The 24054-nt window shown below is 41.8% G+C and overlaps 1 protein-coding gene across 1 annotated transcript in view; it reads left to right on the top strand.

Moving 5' to 3' along the window:
* The first annotated feature begins 5728 nt into the window (after positions 1 to 5728).
* The window catches only part of LOC115112199 (potassium/sodium hyperpolarization-activated cyclic nucleotide-gated channel 3-like), a 100304-nt gene continuing 81978 nt past the window's right edge, over positions 5729 to 24054 (top strand). Inside the window, exon 1 of the mRNA XM_065011157.1 lies at positions 5729 to 6289. Coding sequence (XP_064867229.1) covers positions 5729 to 6289 — 561 coding nt within the window. The remainder of the gene's footprint in view (positions 6290 to 24054) is intronic.

The raw sequence follows: 24054 nt of genomic DNA on the forward strand, positions 1-24054 counted from the left end.
TCACCCAGCTCAATGTAACATCGATTTCAAATTTTCTCAAAACCCATCATGAGGTTGCTAAAACCTAGCCTATAAATAGACAGTGACCGCCTTGCACACTCTTGCCTGCATCTAGCTGATATAGGCTGTAATCATTAGTCCACCAGTTGGAAACGAGAGTTTCTATTGGACAAATTCAGGTATGTTTATCCCTGTTTCGTTCTGTTTGCTTCTGTTTAAAAAAGTTTTTCAATAGAATCGGGAGAATGAATACCCCCTTGATCAAGTGCAAACACAGTTCACCTTCATAGCAGCCACATACAAACAACATGAACATTTTGATCGTTGTATAATTCCTTCTCACATCTACATGCTCTCCTCCTCCCACCTTTTTTCGCTTGTGGATTTCAGTGCACAACACATCAGCTGTCTGTGACCAGGTGAAAAAATATTTCCAAATCTTCCTATCATAACTGCTGACCGCTACACACATCCTACATTTTTGTCACCATATTAGCTAACAACGTTGGTAATGTCATAGTCAATATAGCTACTAGAACTAACGCATTAATAAATCCGCTACAATCATGGAGTACACTGAACAGTCAGCAAGCAGTTACACCCAGTAGAAATCATTTAATAAAACCAAAAGCTTATCTTGACTTGGAAGAGTTCCAGTGTTGGATAGCCATAGCCAGCTAGCTAACATAGCATCCCTCTGTTTAGTGCCTGGTGTTTTAGTAGGCTAAACTAGCTAGCTAAATGACAGTGAAAGTTTTTAAAAATACATCTAATTATAGTTCTCTCTCGCTCTCTCTTGATTTTCCTTTATTGTTAAAGAAATGAATTTGTTCAAAACTGTTCAACTATTGTCTTTCTCTCTTTGAGTCAACTACTCACCACGCACTGCAGTGCTAGCTAACTTATGCTTTTAGTACTAGATTCATTCTCTGATCCTTTGATTGGGTGGACAACACTGCAGTTCATGCTGCAACAACTCTGATAAGTTGGAGGACATCCTCCAGAAGTTGTCATAATTGCTGTGTAAGTCTATGGAAGGGGGTGAGAACCATGAGCCTCCTTGGTTTTGTATTGAAGTCAATGTACCTAGAGGAGGACGGAAACTGGTGGTGCTAACCTACAGAATGCTGTTGAGGCTACTGTAGACCTTCATTGCAAAACAGTTTGTTTTAATCAATTATTTAGTGATGTGAATATATTTTGTATAGGCCTAGTTTTATCTAAAAAGGGTGAACTTTTTAAATGTTTCACTATTTTTATTTTTATGAAATTCACTGAGGATGGTCCTCCCGTTCCTCTGAGGAGCCTCCACTGATTTTCAACCATGTAAAATATGCACCAAAGATGAACTGAAGTCTTATCAGAAACTTGTTTCATTGTTTTCTCAGCTTTTCATTTCTTTAAAACCGGTCGAACTGATGACATTTGGACATTTTGCACAGGACCAATCTTTCCACTTTTTTCGAGTTATTGCATTTTCTTCCCGGTCCCTAAACAAAGCAGACAACTTTACCATTGTTACCTAGATTTCTAATGCATTCATTCTATCAATGTAAGACATTATTCTGCTGAGCACCACTTTATTTAGTCTTTTGGGGCAAAAAGTTATGACAGAGGAGAAGCTGCATGTATCTTAACTATAGTTGACATAGAAATGGCCTACCAAATGTCCAATAAAAGGTCTGAAATTATAATATGGCCTACCAAATGTCTGAAATTATAATATGGCCTACCAAATGTCTGAAATTATAATATGGCCTACCAAAGGTCTGAAATTATAATATGGCCTACCAAATGTTGGAAATGATGAGCAGAAACATGTCTAAATTAGGGGTGAAAGTAGCCAGTAGGCTATAAGGTCCAGAACAGAGTATCAGCAAAATAAATAAATAAATACATTTTTCATAAGAGAAAATCAAGTCTGAAATTTCAAGGTGGAAATGACAAACTTCATAAGCCTTTTTAAACCTCTAATGCACTATAAGTTTTACATTTCCTGCATTGCATCATTAGGCTATATCATTAGGCTATAGGCTAACTAACGGTATAATGGACCTGCACTGAAACATATGTTGCATTTTTAGGTTTATCTATTATTTTTACTGCATCAGGGATAGCATACACAGATGATTCCGCTTGCAGTCTTCTTCAGTGTGTCGGTAAAAAAAAAAACATTCAAAACAGCATTTGTAGGGAACAACCGATGAGCAGCAGGTACTTCTAATCAGGGTTGCAAAACATCTGCCAATCAGGGATGTGGCTTTTCTGATCTACCTGTATACCACAAATAAATCCAGAATTATTGGGTATGGGAGTGGGCACAAAGGGCATTTGAGGGCATCTTGAGTTAACCATTCATGAATCAACTGGCTTAGGTGTCTGCTCACTTGGATACATTATATTAATTCATGAGATAGCTTACCACAGCCTATATCCTTTTTGAACATAATATTATTGATTTTATTTGCATAGTTAATTTGCATTATGTAGGCATTGTTAAGGTTGAGCAAAATATACAAAAAATACATTTCTATAACCCTTTAACAATGTTTATTTCATATACTGTACATTTTGGTTTGTGAAAGTTATCTTGATAAATCACCAGTATGGCATTAAATTAGTGTAGCAGTGTCGTAGCAGTGTCCCCTACCAGCTGATCATTCTACCACAGCTGCTGTCTGTATATCCTACAACCTGATGAACAAAAGCATGAAGAATGGCATAGTAGCCTAAGTATCACCTTTGGATACGCATAGCCCAGGCTGCAAAAAAACAATCCCGAGGGGACATAACTTAAAAGGACCTGATAGCTATTGAAGAAATGGGGAGCGCTTTGCTTATTTGCAGTTCTCGCTTCTACAGACTGGTCTCATAGACTAGACATATTAGTATGATATGTTACATTTGGCATGGTTACATAAGATAGAAGGTTACTTAAGGCAAAAATGAAAGGAGTGGGGTTGGTCGAGGTTGATGTATAACGTGAACGGTGTGTTCGAATCCCATTATGGAAACGTTAGCATTTTGGCTAATTAGCAACTTTGCAACTACTCACTACTTTTGAACTACTTTGCAACTGCTTAGCATGTTAGCTAACCAGTGCTTGACTTGGACTGGAATAGATGTTGTGCCGGTGTTTTGCCGAAAAGCCCCCCTGCCAGTCCGCCCCCCCTTAGCGTGAACGCGCACACACTCAATTCTATATTGCTGCGATTTGTTTGCTAGTTGAGATTACTGATCACGTTAGGCTGCGTTTCATTTTATGTCAGTTTGATCTTGGGGGAGACACTAGTAATGTCTGTAATTTTCAGTTTGGCTATTTGTTTCAAGTGTATTAGTCTATAAATAAATCTCTTTGCCAAAATTTGTCATCTCTCCAATGTCTTATTCGACTAGTAGTTGTTCTGAAATGTTTATTGCTTGCCTACATTTTACTACCCTCCTATATGTTTAATATAACACACATACATTAATTATTACCTTCGGTTGCCTATCCTGATGTGTAGTGTGTTCTATAGAAAGTATTTGACTCTGATGTGTGCCACAGAAAGTATTTGACTCTAGCCACAAAATTAAGGAAATTAGAAGGGGTGGGGGGTTCGGTAAGGCCATTTCTTGCCTGACGAAATGCCCCCCCCCTTCTATCTATTTATACTCTGGGCGAAAAAGGAAGTTATAAGGCAACATGAGTGCATATACATAATCACAGTAAACTGTTATATTAATAGAAAAAAATATTACAAAAATAAATACATGTATAATAATATAATAAACAAAACTATGACTGAATGTGCCTCCATGAAGAATCCCCTCCCGAATAGGTCCCTTCGCCCTCAATAGGACACCCCAGAACCTGCAACCTCCCCCACCCCTCAACCACAAAACACAATAATGATAATAATAGAAAAAAGTACATATACATATTCATAGGACACTCAACTTATCTCTTTTCCTACATCAGATATGCAGGTTACATTTCCACCTGGATGACAGCACATAATCAGCAAGACGGAGATGCTCTTCATCCGAGGGAATGCCTGCCCATTCTCAGATGTTAGATAACCCGAGATGATCTCGTCATTTACATTCCAGCCCTTGTCAGCTCCAGATTGGACTCCTTCAACTCACACCCTGCTGGAATCCCTGCATTCTCAGATTCGACCCCCTTTCTAATTTCCTTAATTTTGTGGCTAGAGTCAAATACTTTCTGTGGCACACATCAGAGTCAAATACTTTCTATAGAAAGTATGTCAGGTATAGGCGACCGAAATTAATCATTCATGTATGTGTGTTGTATTAAACATAGAGGAGGGAGTAAAATGTAGGCAAGCAATAAACATTTCAGAACAACTACTAGTCGAATAAGACATGGGAGAGATGACGAATTTTGGCAAAGAGATTCATTTTTAGACTAATACAATTGAAACAAATAGCCAAACCGAAAACTGCAGACATTACTTGTGCCTCCCCGCGATCAAACCAACATATAAAATCAAATGAAACGCAGCTTAACGTGATCAGAAATCTCAACTAGCAAGCAAGTCGCAGCAATGAAGAACTGAGTGCGTGCGCGTTCACGCGAAGGGGGGAGCTTTTCAGCACAACACCTGTACTGTTTATATTAAGGTGCAAGAGCTCCACAATACTTTTGAGCTAATATTCTAGAAAATGAACATTAGCTCAAGCAGTAGAACATTTAAGGTGCCGGTAGCTCCAGTGAGCTACTGCCCAAGTCAAGGACTGTAGCTAACCCTTCCCCTAACCTTAACCCTTTTAGCTAACCCTAACATTAACTCCTAACCTTAACCCCTAATGCTAGCTAGCGTTAGACACCTAGCTAACATTAGCCACAACAAATTGGAATTCGTAACATATACATTTTGCAAATTCGTAACATATTATACGATATCGTAACATATCATAGTAATTTGTAACACATCATACAAAATGGATGATGGACATCACAAATTAATACATACCATATGAAAGGTAACATATCATACTAAGTGGAGTGTCTCGGATTTATGTCGACTACAGAGTAACAAGAAATGCTCTGAGACCACGTTGGCTCCTATGGCAACACATCAGCTTCATGAATATTCATGTTACCAGAATGCTTGGGATATATGTCAGCGGGTCCTTGGATGCTGCTGCTGATGTAGCCTATGGTGCGTGATTGCATTCCATTGTTTCCATTGTTTATTATTGAGAGGCAGCTGACACAAATCTGGAGGAAAAGAGCATCCCTCCTCACGCTGTTCATGACCTCCTCGTCTCCTCTCTGTCAGTCGGTCATGCTAAAGTGGCTTCTTCCAGCACCCCCCAGCCCCACTTGGTCCGCACACGGTTGGAGCGTACGTGCCTACCGGGAGTGTTATGGTGAAGCGGACTGTCAAAGCAGCGAGAGAAGGCATATCTAAACTGCCAGGTAATGATCGAGATAGCCTCTTCCTGTATTTGCACCAGAAGAGCCACAGCCGCCCGTGTCATGTGTATCAGTGTAATGCTTTCAGGGTTTGAGATTAGCTCCAGACTGGCCGCTCTCACTCACAGATAGGGAGCTGTGTGGTTCGTGGCAATACTTCTCAACAGTAACCATCCTATTCTGGACATCTATTGCATTTGAATTTGTTCGTTCCTTTTCAATGTCATAATGGACAGGTTGCACTCCTCCATGCGTAAAAGGCTATACAGTTTGCCACAGCATATTGGACAGAAAGCTTCTATTATGGGCGAAGGAGAAGACGGCGACAAGGACACCCGGAGGAAGAGTATTAGGATGAAACCCTTGCCGTCACCAACCTCCAGAGGAAGCTTCAAAGGCATCGGGGAGACCAGAAGTGGGGACACAGTGATCATGGAGACGGACATTGGGAGACCAACGAAGACCAGTTTAAACGGAGATTGTCGGAGATTTCGTGGCAGTCTCTCCTCCATCACCAGTCGGCATGTGCACGACTCAGACTCGGCGGAGGAGAGGCACCTCATCACAGAGGGGGACGTCACCCCGAGCGAGGAGAGCCCTCCCGGAGCTATTGGCGGTGGGGCGGACCAAGGTGCGCAAGGCGCCAGTGGTGGTGGTGCTGGTGGTGCCCAACATGCTTCTCTTGACCAGGAATCAGGGTTCATAAAGTTGGATGGCATTGATCAAATTTCCCCGGACGACGAGAGATTGTACCAGGCAGGATTCATACACAGGCAGTTTGGGGCAATGCTGCAACCGGGGGTCAACAAGTTCTCCCTGAGGATGTTTGGGAGCGAAAAGGCAGTGGAACGGGAACAGGAGCGGGTTAAATCCGCCGGATTTTGGATAATTCATCCTTACAGTGATTTCAGGTAACTAACTCCATTGCGCTCTGGCCAGACGTCAGAGCGTCATGCGCTGATGAAGTGTGGGCAGGATGCGTCCATACACACTCACCTAGCCTACAAGGCAAATGAAATGGGTACTTTCTCTTCAACTAATAATTTCACTAGCTCACTATCAGGCACAATGGCAAATGCATTAGTGATAGGGTATTTAGTGATGGCATCAGAAAATGCAGTCATCTCGGATATAAAAGGATACATTTGGTTTAGGCCTAATTCGGTGCGTAAATGTGTGTGGAATAATTTGTTTAATGAATTGAAAACTAATCAAAAATCATTTACACGTCGGAGGATGACATAATCCCATGATACTTACTCTTCATTTTAATTGTAGACATCAGCTATAATATAGCTATAACTTATTCAACATTGGAAATACAATTATAAAGTCAAATAAATGTAATATAGGCTAATATATCCGTGGTGTCAGAATAATGTGTGCAGGAACAGGCCGAACATCACACACATAGATGGTTCTCAAAGGTGTTTCTTCTAGGATAAATCACCTTTTAAAACAGAATTAATCGAAGTGCACCAATGTTCCATGTTCTCTCTTTTTCATTAAATCCAAATTATGCTCAGGGAATTGATTTATCACTAATCAATGTACAGCAACTCTATTGGCTTGATGAGAGGTGATGTGCTAATGACTGAATAATTAGCCCCCCGCCACCACGCACGCACGCACACACACACACACACGCTACTTATATTTAAGGTTTCAGGTATCATGTGTTCAACATTATCATAACCAGTTCTACCTATAAATTACCAGTATCATTCTTCAAGTTTTCATATAAGAGGTATAAATGGAAGTGCAGCCTCATTCTCTTGTTATTCATTAAGTATTGCCCTTGACTGTGACATTGGCTATACAGTACAGTGCATGCATCTGATGCATGGCTTCAAAGGTAAAGCACAGGATTGCTCAGCATTATGGACATGGTCCATTATTCATGCTATACCTCAAGGGCCTACTGGCCATATGTCCAAAAACATACAGTGAATTCTGAAGAATATCCAGAGAACTGGTGAAACATTATGGTGAAACAGGGCTACAGAGAGTATGATGTACAGCACAAACCAATATGACTGTAGCCTGCATTTATAAAGCCTTTTCACACATTTTCAAAATAAGCAGTGATCTTTATAATCCCAATAATGTAATTAAGTTAATAACAACCTCATACACAGGTTTAATTTATTCAGTGGATTGTAATCATTCAGCTCATGCATATAATATAGGATGGATTAGGAGTGAATATTGTATTAAGGAATAATGTTTTTACACCAAAAGTTGAATACAGTATTGCAGCAACCAGATACAAAGTTTGATATTGCAATTGTAATATTTGTTATGCATAATTCAAATAGTAAATATATATTGTACAATATCATACCATACTATATTAAACTATACTACAATTGAACACAATTTTATCTGATCCCATGAAACAAATTATAGTAATATACATGAATGCTTATTGTTCTTTCATGTAGGAGTTCAACCAAATTATCTCAAATACATAAACATGTTTGAGAGGTGATCACCCTAGTCGTCATGCTTTCCAGTATTCTGATACATTCAAAAATATTTCGGTCATTGATACATTTCGTGTCTGGCTGCCATACTGGGGATCTGTATCAGCGTTTCAAGGAAAGGTAAATGGCACATGAAAACATTTTACACTGTTGGCCTCTGGCCTCATGCTTACCTTGTTGTTTTGAGGTGAAACTGAATTGTCAACTGGACATACAAAATCTCTAATCATACGGTTAAAATAAAAGCCTCCAACTATTGACATTACATGCTGGCTAATGCCTGTATTGTTACCAGAAGAACTAACTGCTAACTCTAAGTGCAAAAATGTATCATAGTGTTGTGAAAGACAATAGCAGAAGCCTAATTGCCAGACAGATCTTTCCCTGTCCTTGACATTGGATCTGATCCAGCCAGTTTTTCTTTGGTTCATCTACTGTACACTGATATATGGATATACAGTAATGCCACATCCAACCCCATCACCTGTCACACAAGCAGAAGGTGTGTCATAACAGTAGTGCTTTAAGAACAAGACCAGGTTTGTCTCGCTTGTGAGAGACAAGTGTCCGTGACGAGTGTGTACAGGCATTCTAGGCTGGTGGCCAGAGGGGGAGAGAGGGAGCAGGCAGGCAGCAGTGTCAGGCAGGCAGACACAGCCCAGTGCTGTGGATAGAGAGAGAAGGCTCAGGGAATGGAAGACACTCCATGGAAAACAGACTGATTTATCTCCTTGTTTCCCCATTGGTCTTGTGAATCTACACAGACATTCTGCTGCCTTCACATCACAGGATGGTGCACAATTCTCAAATGCCTGGATTACTCAGCTCAGGCTGCCAAGAAAAGAAAAGGGATGCTATTTGCTTTGCCTTTGCAAAAAGTGTGTGTGTGTGTGTGTGTGTGTGTGTGTGTGTGTGTGTGTGTGTTTATGCACTGTGCAAGTGACAGTATATACATTAGTAGTAGACATGCATATCTGAGTAAGTTACCCAGACTATTTTCATTGCTCCCCCTTTTACACTTCTGCTACTCTCTGTTATTATCTATGCATTGTCACTTTAATAACTCTACCTACAGTACATGTACATAGTACCTCAATTATCTCAACTAACCGGTGCCCCCGCACATTGACTCTGTACCGGTACCCCCTGTGTGTAGCCTCACTATTGTGATTTTACTGCTGATTATTTGTTACTTTTATTTATTATTCTTGATTTTTTGAAGGTATTTTTTATTTTTTGTAATTTTTTAAACTGCATTGTTGGTTAGGGCTTGGAAGTAAGCATTTCACTGTAAGGTCTAAACCTGTTGTATTTGGCGCATGTGACAAATACAATTGGATATGTTTTGAAGTTGGGAGTAGAATCATATGATTTATTGTACCACCATATTTGTTTGTTTCATCCAGGGGTATATTCCAACAGTGTTGACTAACCTTCATAGTACACAGTATTCAGTAAAAGGAACACTGGTTTCCTTTTGTCTTATTGTCAGTATTCTGATTATGTTTATGCATTTCATACCAAGGTTATAGGATGATTTCTTTCTCAGTGGGGAGTATTGGTATTCAGCGAGGGCTAGATCACAGATGCTGCAATCAATTATCTGACTGTTACCCCTCTCTCCCAACACAAGGGCCATCGTCTCCTTTCCCAATGTCACCCCTCCCACCTGTACCACTACAGTTAGCACCTCCTACACCAAAGTCACTCCTCTGTCTCCCACACCTGCAATTGCCTCCCATTCTTGCTATAATTACCTACACCCCCTACTCCCCTCTTTCCCCTGCTAAGTATTGAGATGAGAGTTACTCTATAGACAGGAGTCTGCCAGTTCTATTATGCCCCCTCCCTCTGTAGTTACAGTCTCTGACTCCCCCTGCCATCCAACACATCATAATGTCCAGTGGCCATGCCTGCCAAGTGGCATGAGAATCAGGTCAATCACTTGCCCTGCTCAGTGTGTGTGGGAGGGTATTACTGTATATCGGCATAATTATATTTGAAACATTTCGGCTAGCTGACAGCAGTTTACACGCTATAAAATCAGTTGACTGTGATTATATGGGACGTTCCTCTCACTTGTGCAGCCCTGACTCATTGTTAAATGGTCTGCTATCGTTATAATTTAGTCATCCAGTTCATGCCTTTACCCTTAACATAGGTCACAATGAACATTCTGTGCTTCAGCATGCTTAAGTGTCCCCATTGAAGTACAATACTCTGCTAATGAGTAGTCTTGAACACCCGACGCTAGGCAACAGTGACTAGGGTCTGGTTTCAATGATGGAAACTTTTGGCATAGAGGTACTGTCACTGCCTACGTTGCTACTTTATCAGCTTAAATAAACTACAAAATAGTTGCTAGCAAGATGGAGATCACAGAGGCTATTTTTAATGAGTGCGTTTCCCAAGAGGCTCGTTTGCACTGGTTTTAGTTAAGGTAGTTGATGCAAAGGTTTTGACGTTCTGGCATGTCTGCCTCGTAATTTGTTGGGAGTGTCCTCAGATTTTGTCTCTTCCCTTATCGAAGTAGGCAGTGACGTAGTTCCTCTATGCCAAAAGAGTCCATCATTGAAGCCAGACCCTAGTCACTGTGTTGCCAAGGGTCAGGTTTTTGGTACTAGCTAATGAGTGCAGCTGTCTAAATGTATATGAGATGAGCAAACTAACTTGTTTTTTTGCAGTGTGTCATCCCACTAAGCATCCTTAGCTGTAGCCTGTAACCTTGCTCCCTCCACTAACAGGTTGTATTGTCACATATAGACTTGTGTGAGAGATTGGATTAATTCTTCTTTGCACAGTACAGTAGGTTGTGTAAGATGTTTCTTGTTTCTTCTAGTTGTAATTATGAAGGAATGGGAACAGGTTGAATGCTTGAGGAGAAGACAAATAAGGTTATGTCAGACCATGGGGGGAAGCTGAGTAAGAAAGGGCCCACCCTCAGTCCATGCAGTCAACAGTAGATGTGTCTCTGTTGAGATTTTGTGTGAATTCACATTCAAATCTTTATATTATCCAGCCAGGCTTTTGGTCAGATGAAGGTAGCCTTTTTATTTGTAGAGCCTTTCAAACCTACTTGGTAATGTGATGTTAAAGGTGCAATGCGCAGAAATCTTTCTGCTATTTCCTGGTTGCTAAAATTCTAATAGTTAGCCTGATTTCAGTTTATGTGACAAAACAAGCGGCCATTGTGTAGAGAATCATTGTTTCTGTCAAAACAGCTGTGAAATATATTTTCCATAACCAAAAATATTGTATTTTCAGCTGTTTGAAGCTGGTGTACAAAACTGAAAGTAAAACATGTAAAAACAAAACTTCAGAACTGGAAGCATATAAAATAGCACACATAGAACAGATCTACTGTTTCCTAGACTTGCTTTCAATGAGAATTACATATCTATAACTCACATTTCTATGTGAAATTGGTCGGGTCGCCCAAAAAGTTGCATATTGCAGCTTTAAAGGAGGAGGGTTATGATAATGAGTAAGTGTTTGTTTCTGTGTTGTTGCCATGGAATAAACACAAAATACTAGTGCCCCTGACAGGCGTATTGACTACAATCAGAGACAGAAATAACACATGACTGAAATTAAAGTATAGAAGGAGATGAAGGAGGATCTTGTAATGGGCATGGTTGGAGAAGTCAAAACTGTGAGTTTCAATTTCCCTGGCTGCACCAAAGCCTTTGCTATTTAATATTGTCATAATAAGCACAAATTAAAGTGTCACTGGGAGTCACATACAGTCATGACTAAAGAAATGCAGCAATATTTTCTCTTGTCAACTATTGTATAACGTTGAGAGGGAGGGGAGGAGCACAGCACATCTTCTGAGGGGAAAAGACGGCTTAAAAATGGCATCGTAATCCAATCTAAAGGCTCATTTCCAGAGCCAAAGCTGTACAGCCTCATTTCTGCTCATTGCTGAATATGCATCTTCTTCCTTCCTGCGGGGAAGTGATGTAGCCAGCCAGCCAGCCAGCCAACCAGCCTGCAGCATAGGTGATTGATTAGTGATTTTGTATGGGGTGAATCAGTGAGAGATTTGTCAAGGTAAATGACGGATGATGTGGCAGCAAAACGTTGTTCTGTCACGACTTCCACCGAAGTCGGTTCCTCTCCTTGTTCGAGCGGTGTTCGGCGGTCGACGTCACCGGCCTTCTACCCATCGCCGCTCCATTTTTCATTGTTCCATTTGTTTTGTCTTGGTCCCCGCACACCTGGTTTACATTCCATAATCACATTGTATATATATATATTCCTCTGTTCCCCCCCATGTCCTTGTGTGGAATTGTTTTATGTGACGCGCCAGGCTGGTTTTCCATGTTCCGTGTTCATTTCACGAAGTATGTTTATTTGGTAAACTCCAGCTTTTGTGACTGTTTTCGCGCTTTTCACCTTTGCCATTTTTGCTGGAGGTTTTGATGCAGTTGCGTCCGTCTGCTGTTTGCTCCTGTCTAAATAAAGTGTGCGCCTGTTCACAACTCTCTGCTCTCCTGCACCTGACTTCGCTACCAGTAGGCACACCCGTGACATGTTCTCCAATCTTCAAGTACCTTTTAATAACCTTGTAATTCAGCAGCACCCTTAACAATACATCATCAGGAGTAGTTTACTGTTTAATACTGCCATATCCCCATGGAGTTGGAAAAAGACAAGACTTTTATCATGAAAGCTTATTTTGGTTTTAAAGACTCTATTAAGCTTTAAAACAGTGCTGCCAACCCAATCAGAAGAGGAGGTTAACCTGGCCTGCTGTGTCTGTCAATCAGTCGATTCCCTCCCTCTGCTTAACCTTCCGCCTAACCCTCTGCCAGGAGATTCCCTGTTCAAACCTTCCAAACCCACTTCTCACCAGGCTTTTTATTCATCCTGCATAACCATCGCCATCTCCCCAAAGAGATTTCACCCGGCAGTAAAGGCCTCTAAAAAGACATCGAGTTCCTCCTCTTCCTGTTACCTTTCCAGAGGAATACATTAAAGAGAAGTAGAGCAGATTTAGGAGACAGAATGCACATTACTGTAGGTTGAATGCATTTCGAGGGCCAAGAAACACCTTTATATCCAAATGTGCATGAGCTAGAAATTCTTCCTTCTGAATGCATTTGGTAACACCCATTAGTTCAGCTTGCTTTAACTTCCCATGACAGGGTTATTATCCTGTTTGTAAAATACATCTCTGTTTGGAAATCTATTGTAGCGATCAGTAAAACTGGGATAAGAGTTGTGCTTGTCATTATGAAACTAAAGGGGAACGCTTGCTTCTGAATCAAAACTGTTGCTCTGGAAATACAAATGTTTCAGCAGCTCAAAAGTAAATATATGAAATGTCTCTTGCCTGGACAAGTCTTCTGTGTGTATAAAGGCTTCCGTTTGAATCCCCTTTTGGTTCATCAAAACAATAATGGCATCCCAATTCAATATGAGGTCTTATAACTGACTCTACCATTTCTATTTCAGTACATAAATGAAGATTGCACATTGAATGAAAGCAGAACTGTGTTTGTATGGTGACTGGTCATATTGATCTTGTGACAGTGCTTTGTAAATGTGTCTGTTGGAAGCACAACAAACAGCTTGTCATACAGAAATACATCTTTGCCAGTTCAATCATTGATTGTTTCATAGCTAGAGAAAACTATAGGCTATATCAATGTACGGCAGACTGTTTCTAATACACTATAGTGACAGGGTACTAAAACCTCTTGGAAAAATGGCATTTTGAATGACAAATGACACAGGTGTAATACACGGCTGCAATGCTTTAGTACTATTCCTCCTGCTTGCTGACACGCTTGCACACACACACGCTCGCACACACACGCTCGCACACGCTCGCACACACACACACGCTCGCTCACACGCTCGCTCACACACACACACACACACACACACACACACACACACACACTTTATCTCTCACTCTCTCTCTCTTCACTTGCTCTTAGCTCAGGTAGAAAGGGAGGGGGTGGGATCAGCTGACGGTGTTGTCTACGTTCAGCCAGGTTGATTACAGTTGATTTGAGGGTGCGTTTTCATATTGATTTGTTTGGGTCTTACGGGACCTCTAGCTTGTCATTGGGTGATTTATAGAAAATGAGCTGGGAGGAAATAATCCAGGCTCTTCACCCTGCATGGTAGCCTCATGCAGCCGTAGGCTCGGACTGGCTGCTCAAACCCTATTGGTGGGTGTTGGGAGGGAGTGTCGCTCCCGGGCCCGGGCCCCCAGCCAGCCCTCATGGAGCATGTCTCTCCTCTGCACGGCACACCACAGTACAGTGCTAATAGCCTATGGAGTAGGGGATGCCATAGTGGGGAAACGGTTGCGGCGGGTGGAGTCATTGCACCCTTTTTTCATTTAGTGAAGGTAAAGCACAGGATTAGCGTGAGCTCTGGGTTTGGCCGAGCCTGAGAGTGGGGTAATCAAAAGAGGCTGCTGCCGTGTCCATCCTCCAATATTAGGAGCACACATCACATCACAGGAGATTATTACAACACAATTTATTTAATGGAGGGAGGATGGGATAGAGAGGCTGAGGGTGGTCCGTGCCGTGGGGAGGGCTGCCGGTCAACGTGGCACGGCGGCGGAGTGATTGAAATGTACCGTATGACCTCAGTACACTTGTGGGAGCGTGACACACAAAGCAAACACGCCTCATTTGAGAATATATGTATGTTCATGTATGTCAATGTATTTTTTTTTCCCTATTATGTCATTTAATTAGAAAGTAACCATGGTGATGGTAATCTGCTAGGGTGAGATTATATTGGTTGATATACATTTTCTAAATGGGAAAAGGCTGGCTCTGCCTTTCCCCCGTAACAATGGATGTTATCCTTCATCCTCCAAGTATTTTTTCTGTATTTTTGTCACCTGGCAAATGCATGTTGGTTTGTTGTGTGTCCTTCCCGTTGTCCTGTCCTCTGCAACATCAATTTATAATCTCACCAGGTGGATTCACAACCCCAGACAGCCCAGATCCATTCACGAGTTTTTCTTCTTTTAACACTTTTCACTATCAAATGTGTTTTTCTTGCCGCTAGACGTCTGTGATTATTGTTCCACGGACCAGTGGTAAATATGTCAGTTTCAGTTATCTCAACGTTTCAGGGGCAGTGTTGTGTGATGTGAAAAAGTTATTTTTCTCTCTATTCATCACCCTACAGTGAAGGAGAAAGTCTCAAGCCGTGTGTGTGTGTGTGTGTGTGTGTGTGTGTGTGTGTGTGTGTGTGTGTGTGTGTGTGTGTGTGTGTGTGTGTGTGTGTGTGTGTGTGTGTGTGTGTGTGTGTGTGTGTGTGTGCGTGCATGCGCGCGCTGTTGGTGTACCATCTGGGTGACCTAGAGCTCTGCAGACCTATCTATCCCCAGGCCATTTGGATGAAAGACGTGTGATAGGGGAATATAGAATGAACCAGCATTCCCACATGAGATAAGTGGAGGAAAAGGGAGAGTCTAGATTTTCTGACTAAAATCTATGTGGATTACAGTCTGATATCATTGTGGTGATGTTTCTTAATCTGGGGACATGATGGCAGCCATGTGAAATTAACAGAAGACTTTGATTTGAATGCTTGATTTGTAATCATCATGCCCAGCTGAAGCAGAAGTTACCATTGCTGCAGGTTCCAGTAACACATTACTGAACACATTACTGTGTGTATCAGTGACGTGAGGTGAGGTCGGTGGCTGGTGAGGCACTAGCTATTATCAAAGCCAGATTTACTCACAAATATACCTTGCTGAAGCCCAAGTTCACCATACAATAGATAGCTCCAACAACCAGAGTGACATAGGCTATTAACCGAAATTGACAAAAATATTCCCCAGTAGGCATATATACCAAAGTAGCCAAGATGCACAAGCGATAGCCTCCGATGGCCGTATATTTCATATCATCCGACACTGCTCAACTCAGCCCCACCATTTCATAGACCAACGTAGCCAATCACAATTACAAACGACAGGTGGCATTAAAATACCAGTATATGGACACAATTCCACCAATGCACCGCACATGCAAACATGCACACACACACACATAATAATATTATTAAGATAAATATTATTACGCACACATATAATGAACAATATTGCTAATGGTCCAATGCAGCCGTTTGTATCTCAATATCAAATCATATCTGGGTAACAATTACGTACCTTTCTGTGATTGTTTTTCAAAGAAAATGGTCAAAAAGAAACAAAAATATATCGTTTTTAAATAATAATAGCTTCTTAGCAAAAAGCTATTTCTCAATAAATAATTTTGCTAGTACTGCCTGGGAGTGGTCTGAGAGAGGGGCCTAATTGGATGAGCCTAATAGAAGGGATGTGTAACCTGAACTAGCTGGCAGAGAGAAGGGCAAACTCGCTTTGTTAGTGGTCTATGAACTTATATCGCCTGGGCCTTCCCAAGTAGAGCAGCGGTCTAAGGCACTGCATCCCAGTGCTAGAGGCGTCACTACAAATCCGGGTTTGATCCCGGGACGTGTCGCAGCCGTCCGCGACAGGGAGACCCATGAGGAGGTGCACAATTGGCCCAGTTTCATCCATGTTAGGGGAGGGTTTGGCCGGCTGGGATGTCCTTGTCCTCTCGCGCTCTATTGACTCCTTGTGGCGGCCCGGCTCAGCTGTACGGTGTTTCCTCCTTGTGTGCGGCTGTCTTCCGGGTTAATCGAGCAATGTGTCAAGAAGCAGTGTGGCTTGACGGGGTCATGTTTCGGAGGACGCATGGCTCTCGACCATTGCCTCTCCCGAGTCCGTACGGGAGTTGTAGCGATGTGACAAGAATGTAACTACCAATTGGATATCACGAAAAAGGGGTAAAAAAGTATACCTTTTTAGACAATCCAAAAAAAAAGCCAAACAAGCTGAAATTTCAGGTGTTCTTTTCAAACAGCTCTTACACTAAAAGTGCATTATCATAATCTTCACAATTTCACAGTATTATTCCAACCTCATAATGTGGAAATAAACTGTCATGTATTGTCATGTTATGTCTTGTCCCTGTGCTTTCTCTTCTCTTCGTTTCCCCCTGCTGGTCGTATTAGGTTACTTTCTCTCTCTCTATCTCTCTCTCTCTCTATCGTTCCGTTCCTGATCCCAGCTGTTCCTCATTCTCCTAACGACCTCGTTTACTCTCTCACACCTGTCCCCTCTTTTGCCCTCTGATTAAGTCTCTATTTCTCTCTCTGTTTCTGCTTCTGTCCTTGTCGGATTCTTGTTTGCTTTGCCCTTGTCCCGTCCTGTCGTAATCTGCCTCTTCATCAGATGCTGCGTGTGAGCAGGTGTCTCTGTCCTCTACGGCCCGCGCCTACCCGGAGGGACCAGCAGTCTGTTGCCGCTAGCCCTGCTATTCTCCTCTACTACTAGAAGGGGGACTCTCCTGTAAAGATAAAGGATTTATGTTTTCCCTGTTTGGACATCTCCTGTAAAGATTGAGGATTTATGTTTTCCCTGTTTGGACATTAAAAGACTCTGTTTCTGTTAAATCGCTTTTGGGTCCTCACTCACCAGCATAACATAAACTGTATATAAAACACAGAAAAATCTCATTTCTGACTGCACTGGCCTTTTAAAAGGAACAAACGAAATGTCCATATCAACAATCGAAATTACTGAAATATGTCTAGTCAAAATGAAATTATAGCTTGATAAATCAATTGTCGACATGGAAAACAAAGAAATCGGCACACTCTAAACAGGCTGACCAGCAAACACACTCTAAACAGGCTGACCAGCAAACACACTCTAAACAGGCTGACCAGCAAACACACTCTAAACAGGCTGACCAGCAAACACACTCTGAACAGGCTGACCAGCAAACACACTCTAAACAGGCTGACCAGCAAACACACTCTAAACAGGCTGACCAGCAAACACACTCTGAACAGGCTGACCAGCAAACACACTAAACAGGCTGACCAGCAAACACACTCTAAACAGGCTGACCAGCAAATACACTCTAAACAGGCTGACCAGCAAACACACCGTTTTGGATTGGAGATGTTTAATGTGAGTCTGGAAGGAGAGTTTACAGTCTAACCAGACACCTAGGTATTTGTAGTTGTCCACATATTCTAAGTCAGAGCCGTCCAGAGTAGTGATGGACGGGCGGGCAGGTGCGGGCAGTGATCGGTTGAAGAGCATGCATTTAGTTTTACTTGCATTTAAGAGCAGTTGGAGGCCATGGAAGGAGAGTTGTACGGCATTGATGCTTACCTGGTGGTTAGTTAACACAGTGTCCAACGAAGGGCCAGAGGTATACAGAATGGTGTCGTCTGCGTAGAGATGGATCAAAGAATCACCAGCAGCGAGAGCGACATCATTGATGTATACAGAGAAGAGAGTCGGCCCGAGAATTGAACCCTGTGGCACCCCCATAGAGACTGCCAGAGGTTCGGACAACAGGCCCTCTGATTTGACATACTGAACTCTATCGGAGAAGTAGTTGGTGAACCAAGCAAGGCAATCATTTGAGAACCAAGGCTGTTGAGTCTGCCAATAAGAATGTTGTGATTGACAGAGTCGAAAGCCTTAGCCAGGTCGATGAATACGGCTGCACAGTAATGTCTCTTATCGATGGCGGTATGATATCGTTTAGGACCTTGAGCGTGGCTGAGGTGCACCCATGACCAGCTCTGAAACCAGGGGATACTTTTGGATTTTAGCAATGAGTTAGATAAACTCATCAGATGAACTCGTGGATACCATTTTTATGTCTCTGTGTCCAGTGTGAAGGAAGTTTGAGGTAGTTTTGCGAGCCAAAGCTAAGTAGCCTAAGTGCAATGACTGGAAGTTTATTGGTATCTGCTAGCATGCCAAAATCCCAAAGTATCCCTTTAAGTTTAGTCATTCATTTTGAGTGGTTAAGGGTTAAGGTTTGGGAAAGGCTTAAAACTAAAAAACTAAAAACGAGTGCCAAGCACTGAGATTGTACACATGACCCTCAGAGCCGGAATCTGCAGCTTAAACGGCCAACCACCATCCCCATCCAAAACGCCCTAGCAAGCCGCAAGCCTATTAGAAGGTAATAGGCGCTCACGTTGCCCCTAGTGGACGGTATAGCTTCCACATTTCAACAGGTCCAAACGTAATCTGGTACCTACAGAATCGGCACGTCCTGGAGTATCCCGTAACAATGAGCTGGTACAATGATGAAAATGAGCTTCAGAAGAAAGTATTTTATAGGGTAGCTGAGGCCATGGCCAGGATTAAGGTGGTTAACTGTGGTGCTCAATGGACAGCACCTATGTCTAGCTATCTATAATTCTTACCGTTTGTGGACAGGCAAGTAGACGGTTTGTGGGCACACTTAGTTTCACACGCATTGGTTACGTTTTACAAGTTGGAAAAGGCTAATTAACAATTATTCTCATGTTCATTCAACAGTAGCTTAACCCGCAAATAGGAAACGAAAATGCATTAGGTGTACCTATAATTGTAAATTAAGTCTCTTCATCTGTCCATACATCACTGACTGCTTAAATCAAACCATTCTGTATTCTTCTGTTTGATGTAGGCCTACCAAAAAACACAGTGGAACTCTTCAAGTGTCTGGGCTCATCATTACCCCGAAAGCATGTTGCTTTCATAAGGCCCTTCTTTTCCTTTAGGCTACCTTCCCACTGGGCACAAATGTCAATTCAACGTCTATTCACATTGATTCAACGTCATTTCATTGTAATGACGTGGAAACAACATTCAACCAATGAGTGCCTAATGAGTGCCCAGTGGGTTAGCATTGTGCATGGTCACGTGTTGTTTTTGCTGCTCATTTAACGCCAGATCGATCCGTGTGTTCCCCAAAGTTTTTATGGTGATCTGGTGTTGTGCAATGCCGATTTTTGGTGTTTGATGAGGGCATCAGGTTGTTGATGTCACAGTAGCAGCCTTTTCTTGTCCCTGGTTTGTGTTTGTATTTGTATGTTATTAGGGATCCCCATTACCTGCTGCCAAGGCAGCAGCTGCTCTTTCTCGGGTCCAAACACACCAAGACACCTACATTACACATGAAACAAAAGATTAAACAGTACATCATATAACATTGCAACACCACTACATATCCACAACGCAAAATGCACAATACAACCATACAACAACACCACCATATACATATGTGTTGAGCGTGTGTGCTTGCGCCCGTATGCATATGCGTGTCTGTGACTGTGTGTGTGTGTGTGTGTGTGTGTGTGTCTCTTCACAGTCCACGCTGTTCCATAAGGTGTATTTTTTTATCTATTTTTTAAAATCTGAGTCTACTGCTTGCATCAGTTACCTGTAGTCATGGCTTTATGTAGTACTGTGTGCCTCCCATAGTCTGTTCTGGACTTGGGGACTGGTGGCATGTCTTGTGGGGTATGCATGGGTCTCCGAGCTGTGTGCTCATAGTTTAAACAGACATCTCGGTGTATTCAGCTTGTCAACACTTCTTACAAAAACAAGTAGTGATGAAGTCAGTCTCTCCTCCACTTTGAGCCATGAGTGATTGACATATCATTAATGTTAGCTCTCTGTGTTAATTTAAGGGCCAGCCGTGCTGCCCTATTCTGAGCCATTTGTAAAGTCTCTTGTGACCACACGACTGAATAGATGTCCAGGTGCGACAAAACTAGGGCCTGTAGGGCCTGCCTTGTTGATAGTGTTGATAAGAAGGCAGAGCATGGACAGACTTCTCCCCATCTTAGCTACTGTTGGATCAACATGTTTTTACCATTTCAGTTTAAAATCCAGGGTTACGTTAAGCAGTTTTGTCACCTCAACTTTCTCAATTTACACATTATTCATACAATATTTATTTGAGGTTTAAGGTTTAGTGAATGATTTGTCCAAAATACAATGCTTTAGTTTTTGAAATATTTAGGACAATCTTATTCCTTGCCATCCATTCTGAAACTAACTGCAGCTCTTTGTTAAGTGTTGCAGTCATTTCAGTCGCTGTAGTAGCTTACATATAGGGTTGAGTCTTTACTCAAAGCCAGTGGCATGTCGTTAGTAAAGATTGAAAAAAGTAAGGGGCCTAGACAGCTGTCTTGGAGAATTCCTGATTCTACCTGGATTATGTTTGAGAGGCTTCCATTAAATAACATCATCTGTGTTCTCTTAGACAGGCAACTCTTTATCCACAATATATCAGGGGGTGTAAAGCCATAACACATATGTTTTTTCCAGCAGCAGACTATGATTGATAATGTCAAAAGCCGCACTGAAGTCTAGCAAAACAGCCACACAATCTTTTTTATCATCAATTTCTTTCAGCCAATCATCATATCAGGCTTGAAGGTAAGACCCAGGTGCAGACAGTGCCGAAGTAACAAAAGTTGATTAAATCGAACAAGGTACAGGATGGCAAGCAGGCTCAGGGTCAGGTCAGGCAGAGGTCGGTAATGCAGGGTAGTGGGGCAAAGGTGCAGGACGGCAGGCTGGCTCAGGGTCAGGACAGGCAGGAAGGTCAAAACTGGGAAAACTAGAAAAACAGGAACTGTAGACAAGACAGGAGCAAGGGGAAAACTGCTGGTAGGTTTGATGAACAAAACGAACAGGCAACAGACAAACAGAGAACACAGGTATAAATACACAGGGGATAATGGGGAAGATGGGTGACACCTGGAGGGGGGGTGGAGACAATCACAAAGACAGGTGAACAGATCAGGGTGTGACACATCAGTCATTTGTGTAAGTGCTGTGCTTGTTGAATGTCCTTCCCTATACATGTGCTGAAAGTCTGTTGTCAATTTGTTTACTGTAAAATAGCTTACTACGGGTTGGTAACAGGCTGATTGGTCGACTATTTGAGCTAGCATTCTTAGGTAGTGGAATGACTTTTGAAAATAGGAGTGGCAATAATTTTCCATACATGTTGTCAGACTCCGGGTGTCTTGACATTGTTGATAAACAACAATCATTTTTTCACCTCTTCCACACTCACTTTACAGAATTCAAAATTACAATGCTTGTCTTTCATAATTTGATCAGTTATACTTGGATGTGTAGTGTCAGCGTCTTTTGCTCTATATAATTTATCTTTGTTTCATAGTCTAGTTTAGTCACATGATTTCTCAATTTGCAGGACGTTCGCCAATTGGTTGTGCAGCCAGACTTATTTGCCATTCCTTTTGCCTCATCTCTCTCAACCATACAATGTTTTAAATTCCTCATCAATACACGGGGATTTAATCAGTTTTTATAGTCATTTTCTTAATGTGTGTGTGCTTATTAGTAACAGGAATAAGCAATTTCATAAATGTGTCAGGTGCAGCATCTGGTTGCTCCTTATTACACACCACAGACCAACAAATATTATTGACATCAACAACATAGGAATCACTACAAAACGTATTGTATGACCTCTTATACGCAATATTAGGCCCAGCATTAGTAAAGATGTGATCAATATACAGTATGTCGAGGATTTAATTCCTGTGCTGTTTGTAACTACCCTGGTAGGTTGATTTATAACCTGAACCAGGTTGCAGGCACTGGTTACAATTTGAAGCTTTTTCTTGAGTGGGCAGCTTGATGAAAGCCAGTCATTCTTTAAATCACCCAGAAAATATACCTCTCTGTTGATATGACATACATTATCAAGCATTTCCCACATGTCATCCAGATATGGACTGTTTGCACTTGGTCTATAGCAGCTTCCAACAAGAATGGGCTTTAGGTGAGGCAGATGAGATCCTCTCTAAGCTTTACAGGAATGTGGTTCTAAATATAAACAGCAACACTTCCACCATTGGCATTTCTGTCTTTTCTGTAGATGTTATAAGCATGTATTGCTACCACTGTATCATCAAAGGTATTATCTAAGTGAGTTTCAGAGTCTTTTTGTTCATACCACTCCTGTTTAAACAATCTGATGATTTTCCGTCCCTTCTTCTGATGAAGGTCAGGAAGCCAGCTGTTTTTTAATTTATTTAACCTGTATTTAACTAGGCATGCCAGTTAAGAACAAATTCTTATTTACAATGACGGCCTAACCCGGCCAAACTCTCCCCTATCCCGGACAATGCTGGGCCAATTGTGCGCCACCATATGGGACTGCCGATCACGGCCGATTGTGATACAGCACGTGATCGAACCCGGGTCTGTAGTGATACTGTGATGAAGTGCATTAGACCGCTGTGTCACTCAGGTTCCTCAAAAGACGCTGTATAGTGTCCATTTTGTCAGGTTGTTTTTACGCGCTATCTAGCTTCCTTACTCAGTTCACGAGATGAGTGCCAAATTATGTAGACACGCCCAAATAATAGTGCTTTTCCCACACAGCTTGTTTAAGCCTTAAAGGCAAAACGCAAAATATGAAATCCGCTCAATGCAACGAATGGAGCAGCAAGGCTTATACCTACCCTGTCCATCAACTGTGACTGCAATCAGGAACATGTCAACGATTTGAATGGATGGGAAGGTAGGCACAGATCGACAAGAGAATTTGATGCAGTTTTATCACATTTGGGGATTTCGAAGCATAAAAATCACCAAACTCATTGAGAAAAAACATTACATAACAAACAATAATGGCAATTTTGTATATAATATATATATATATTTTATTAGATCATAACAGGACAGGGCCTGACTGCACGTCACTGGTGTGGATGTCTCTCTCCGGCAGCGCCCCATTCTACACATACCCACACACTTTCTCTCTCTCTCTCCTGCTAAAGAAGAGCATGCATAAAAGAGAGACAGTATTTTGAGTCCTATATTTGTTTTAATCATCTACCATAAGCGAGCTATTAATAGTGAGTGTCTGTAGAGAGTGAGTGTCTATACACTGAGAGTACAAAACATTAGGAACACCTTTTCTTTCCATGACATAGACTGACCAGATGCATCTAGGTGAAAGCTATGATCCCTTATTGATGTCACTTGTTAAACACACTTCAATCAGTGTCTACGAAGGGGAGGAGACAGGTTAAAGAAAGATTTTTAAGCCTTCAGACAATTGAGAGATTGTGTATGTGTGGATTCAGAGGGTGAATGGGCAAGACAAAATATATAAGTGCCTTTGAACAGGGTATGCTAGTAGGTGCCAGGTGCACCGGTTTGAGTGTGTCAAGAACTGCAATGCTGCTGGGATTTTCACACTCAACAGTTTCCTGTGTGAATCAAGAATGGTCCACCACCCAAAGGACATCCAGCCA

This window comes from Oncorhynchus nerka, linkage group LG27 (genome assembly GCF_034236695.1).
Source record: "Oncorhynchus nerka isolate Pitt River linkage group LG27, Oner_Uvic_2.0, whole genome shotgun sequence".
Classification (NCBI taxonomy): domain Eukaryota; kingdom Metazoa; phylum Chordata; class Actinopteri; order Salmoniformes; family Salmonidae; genus Oncorhynchus; species Oncorhynchus nerka.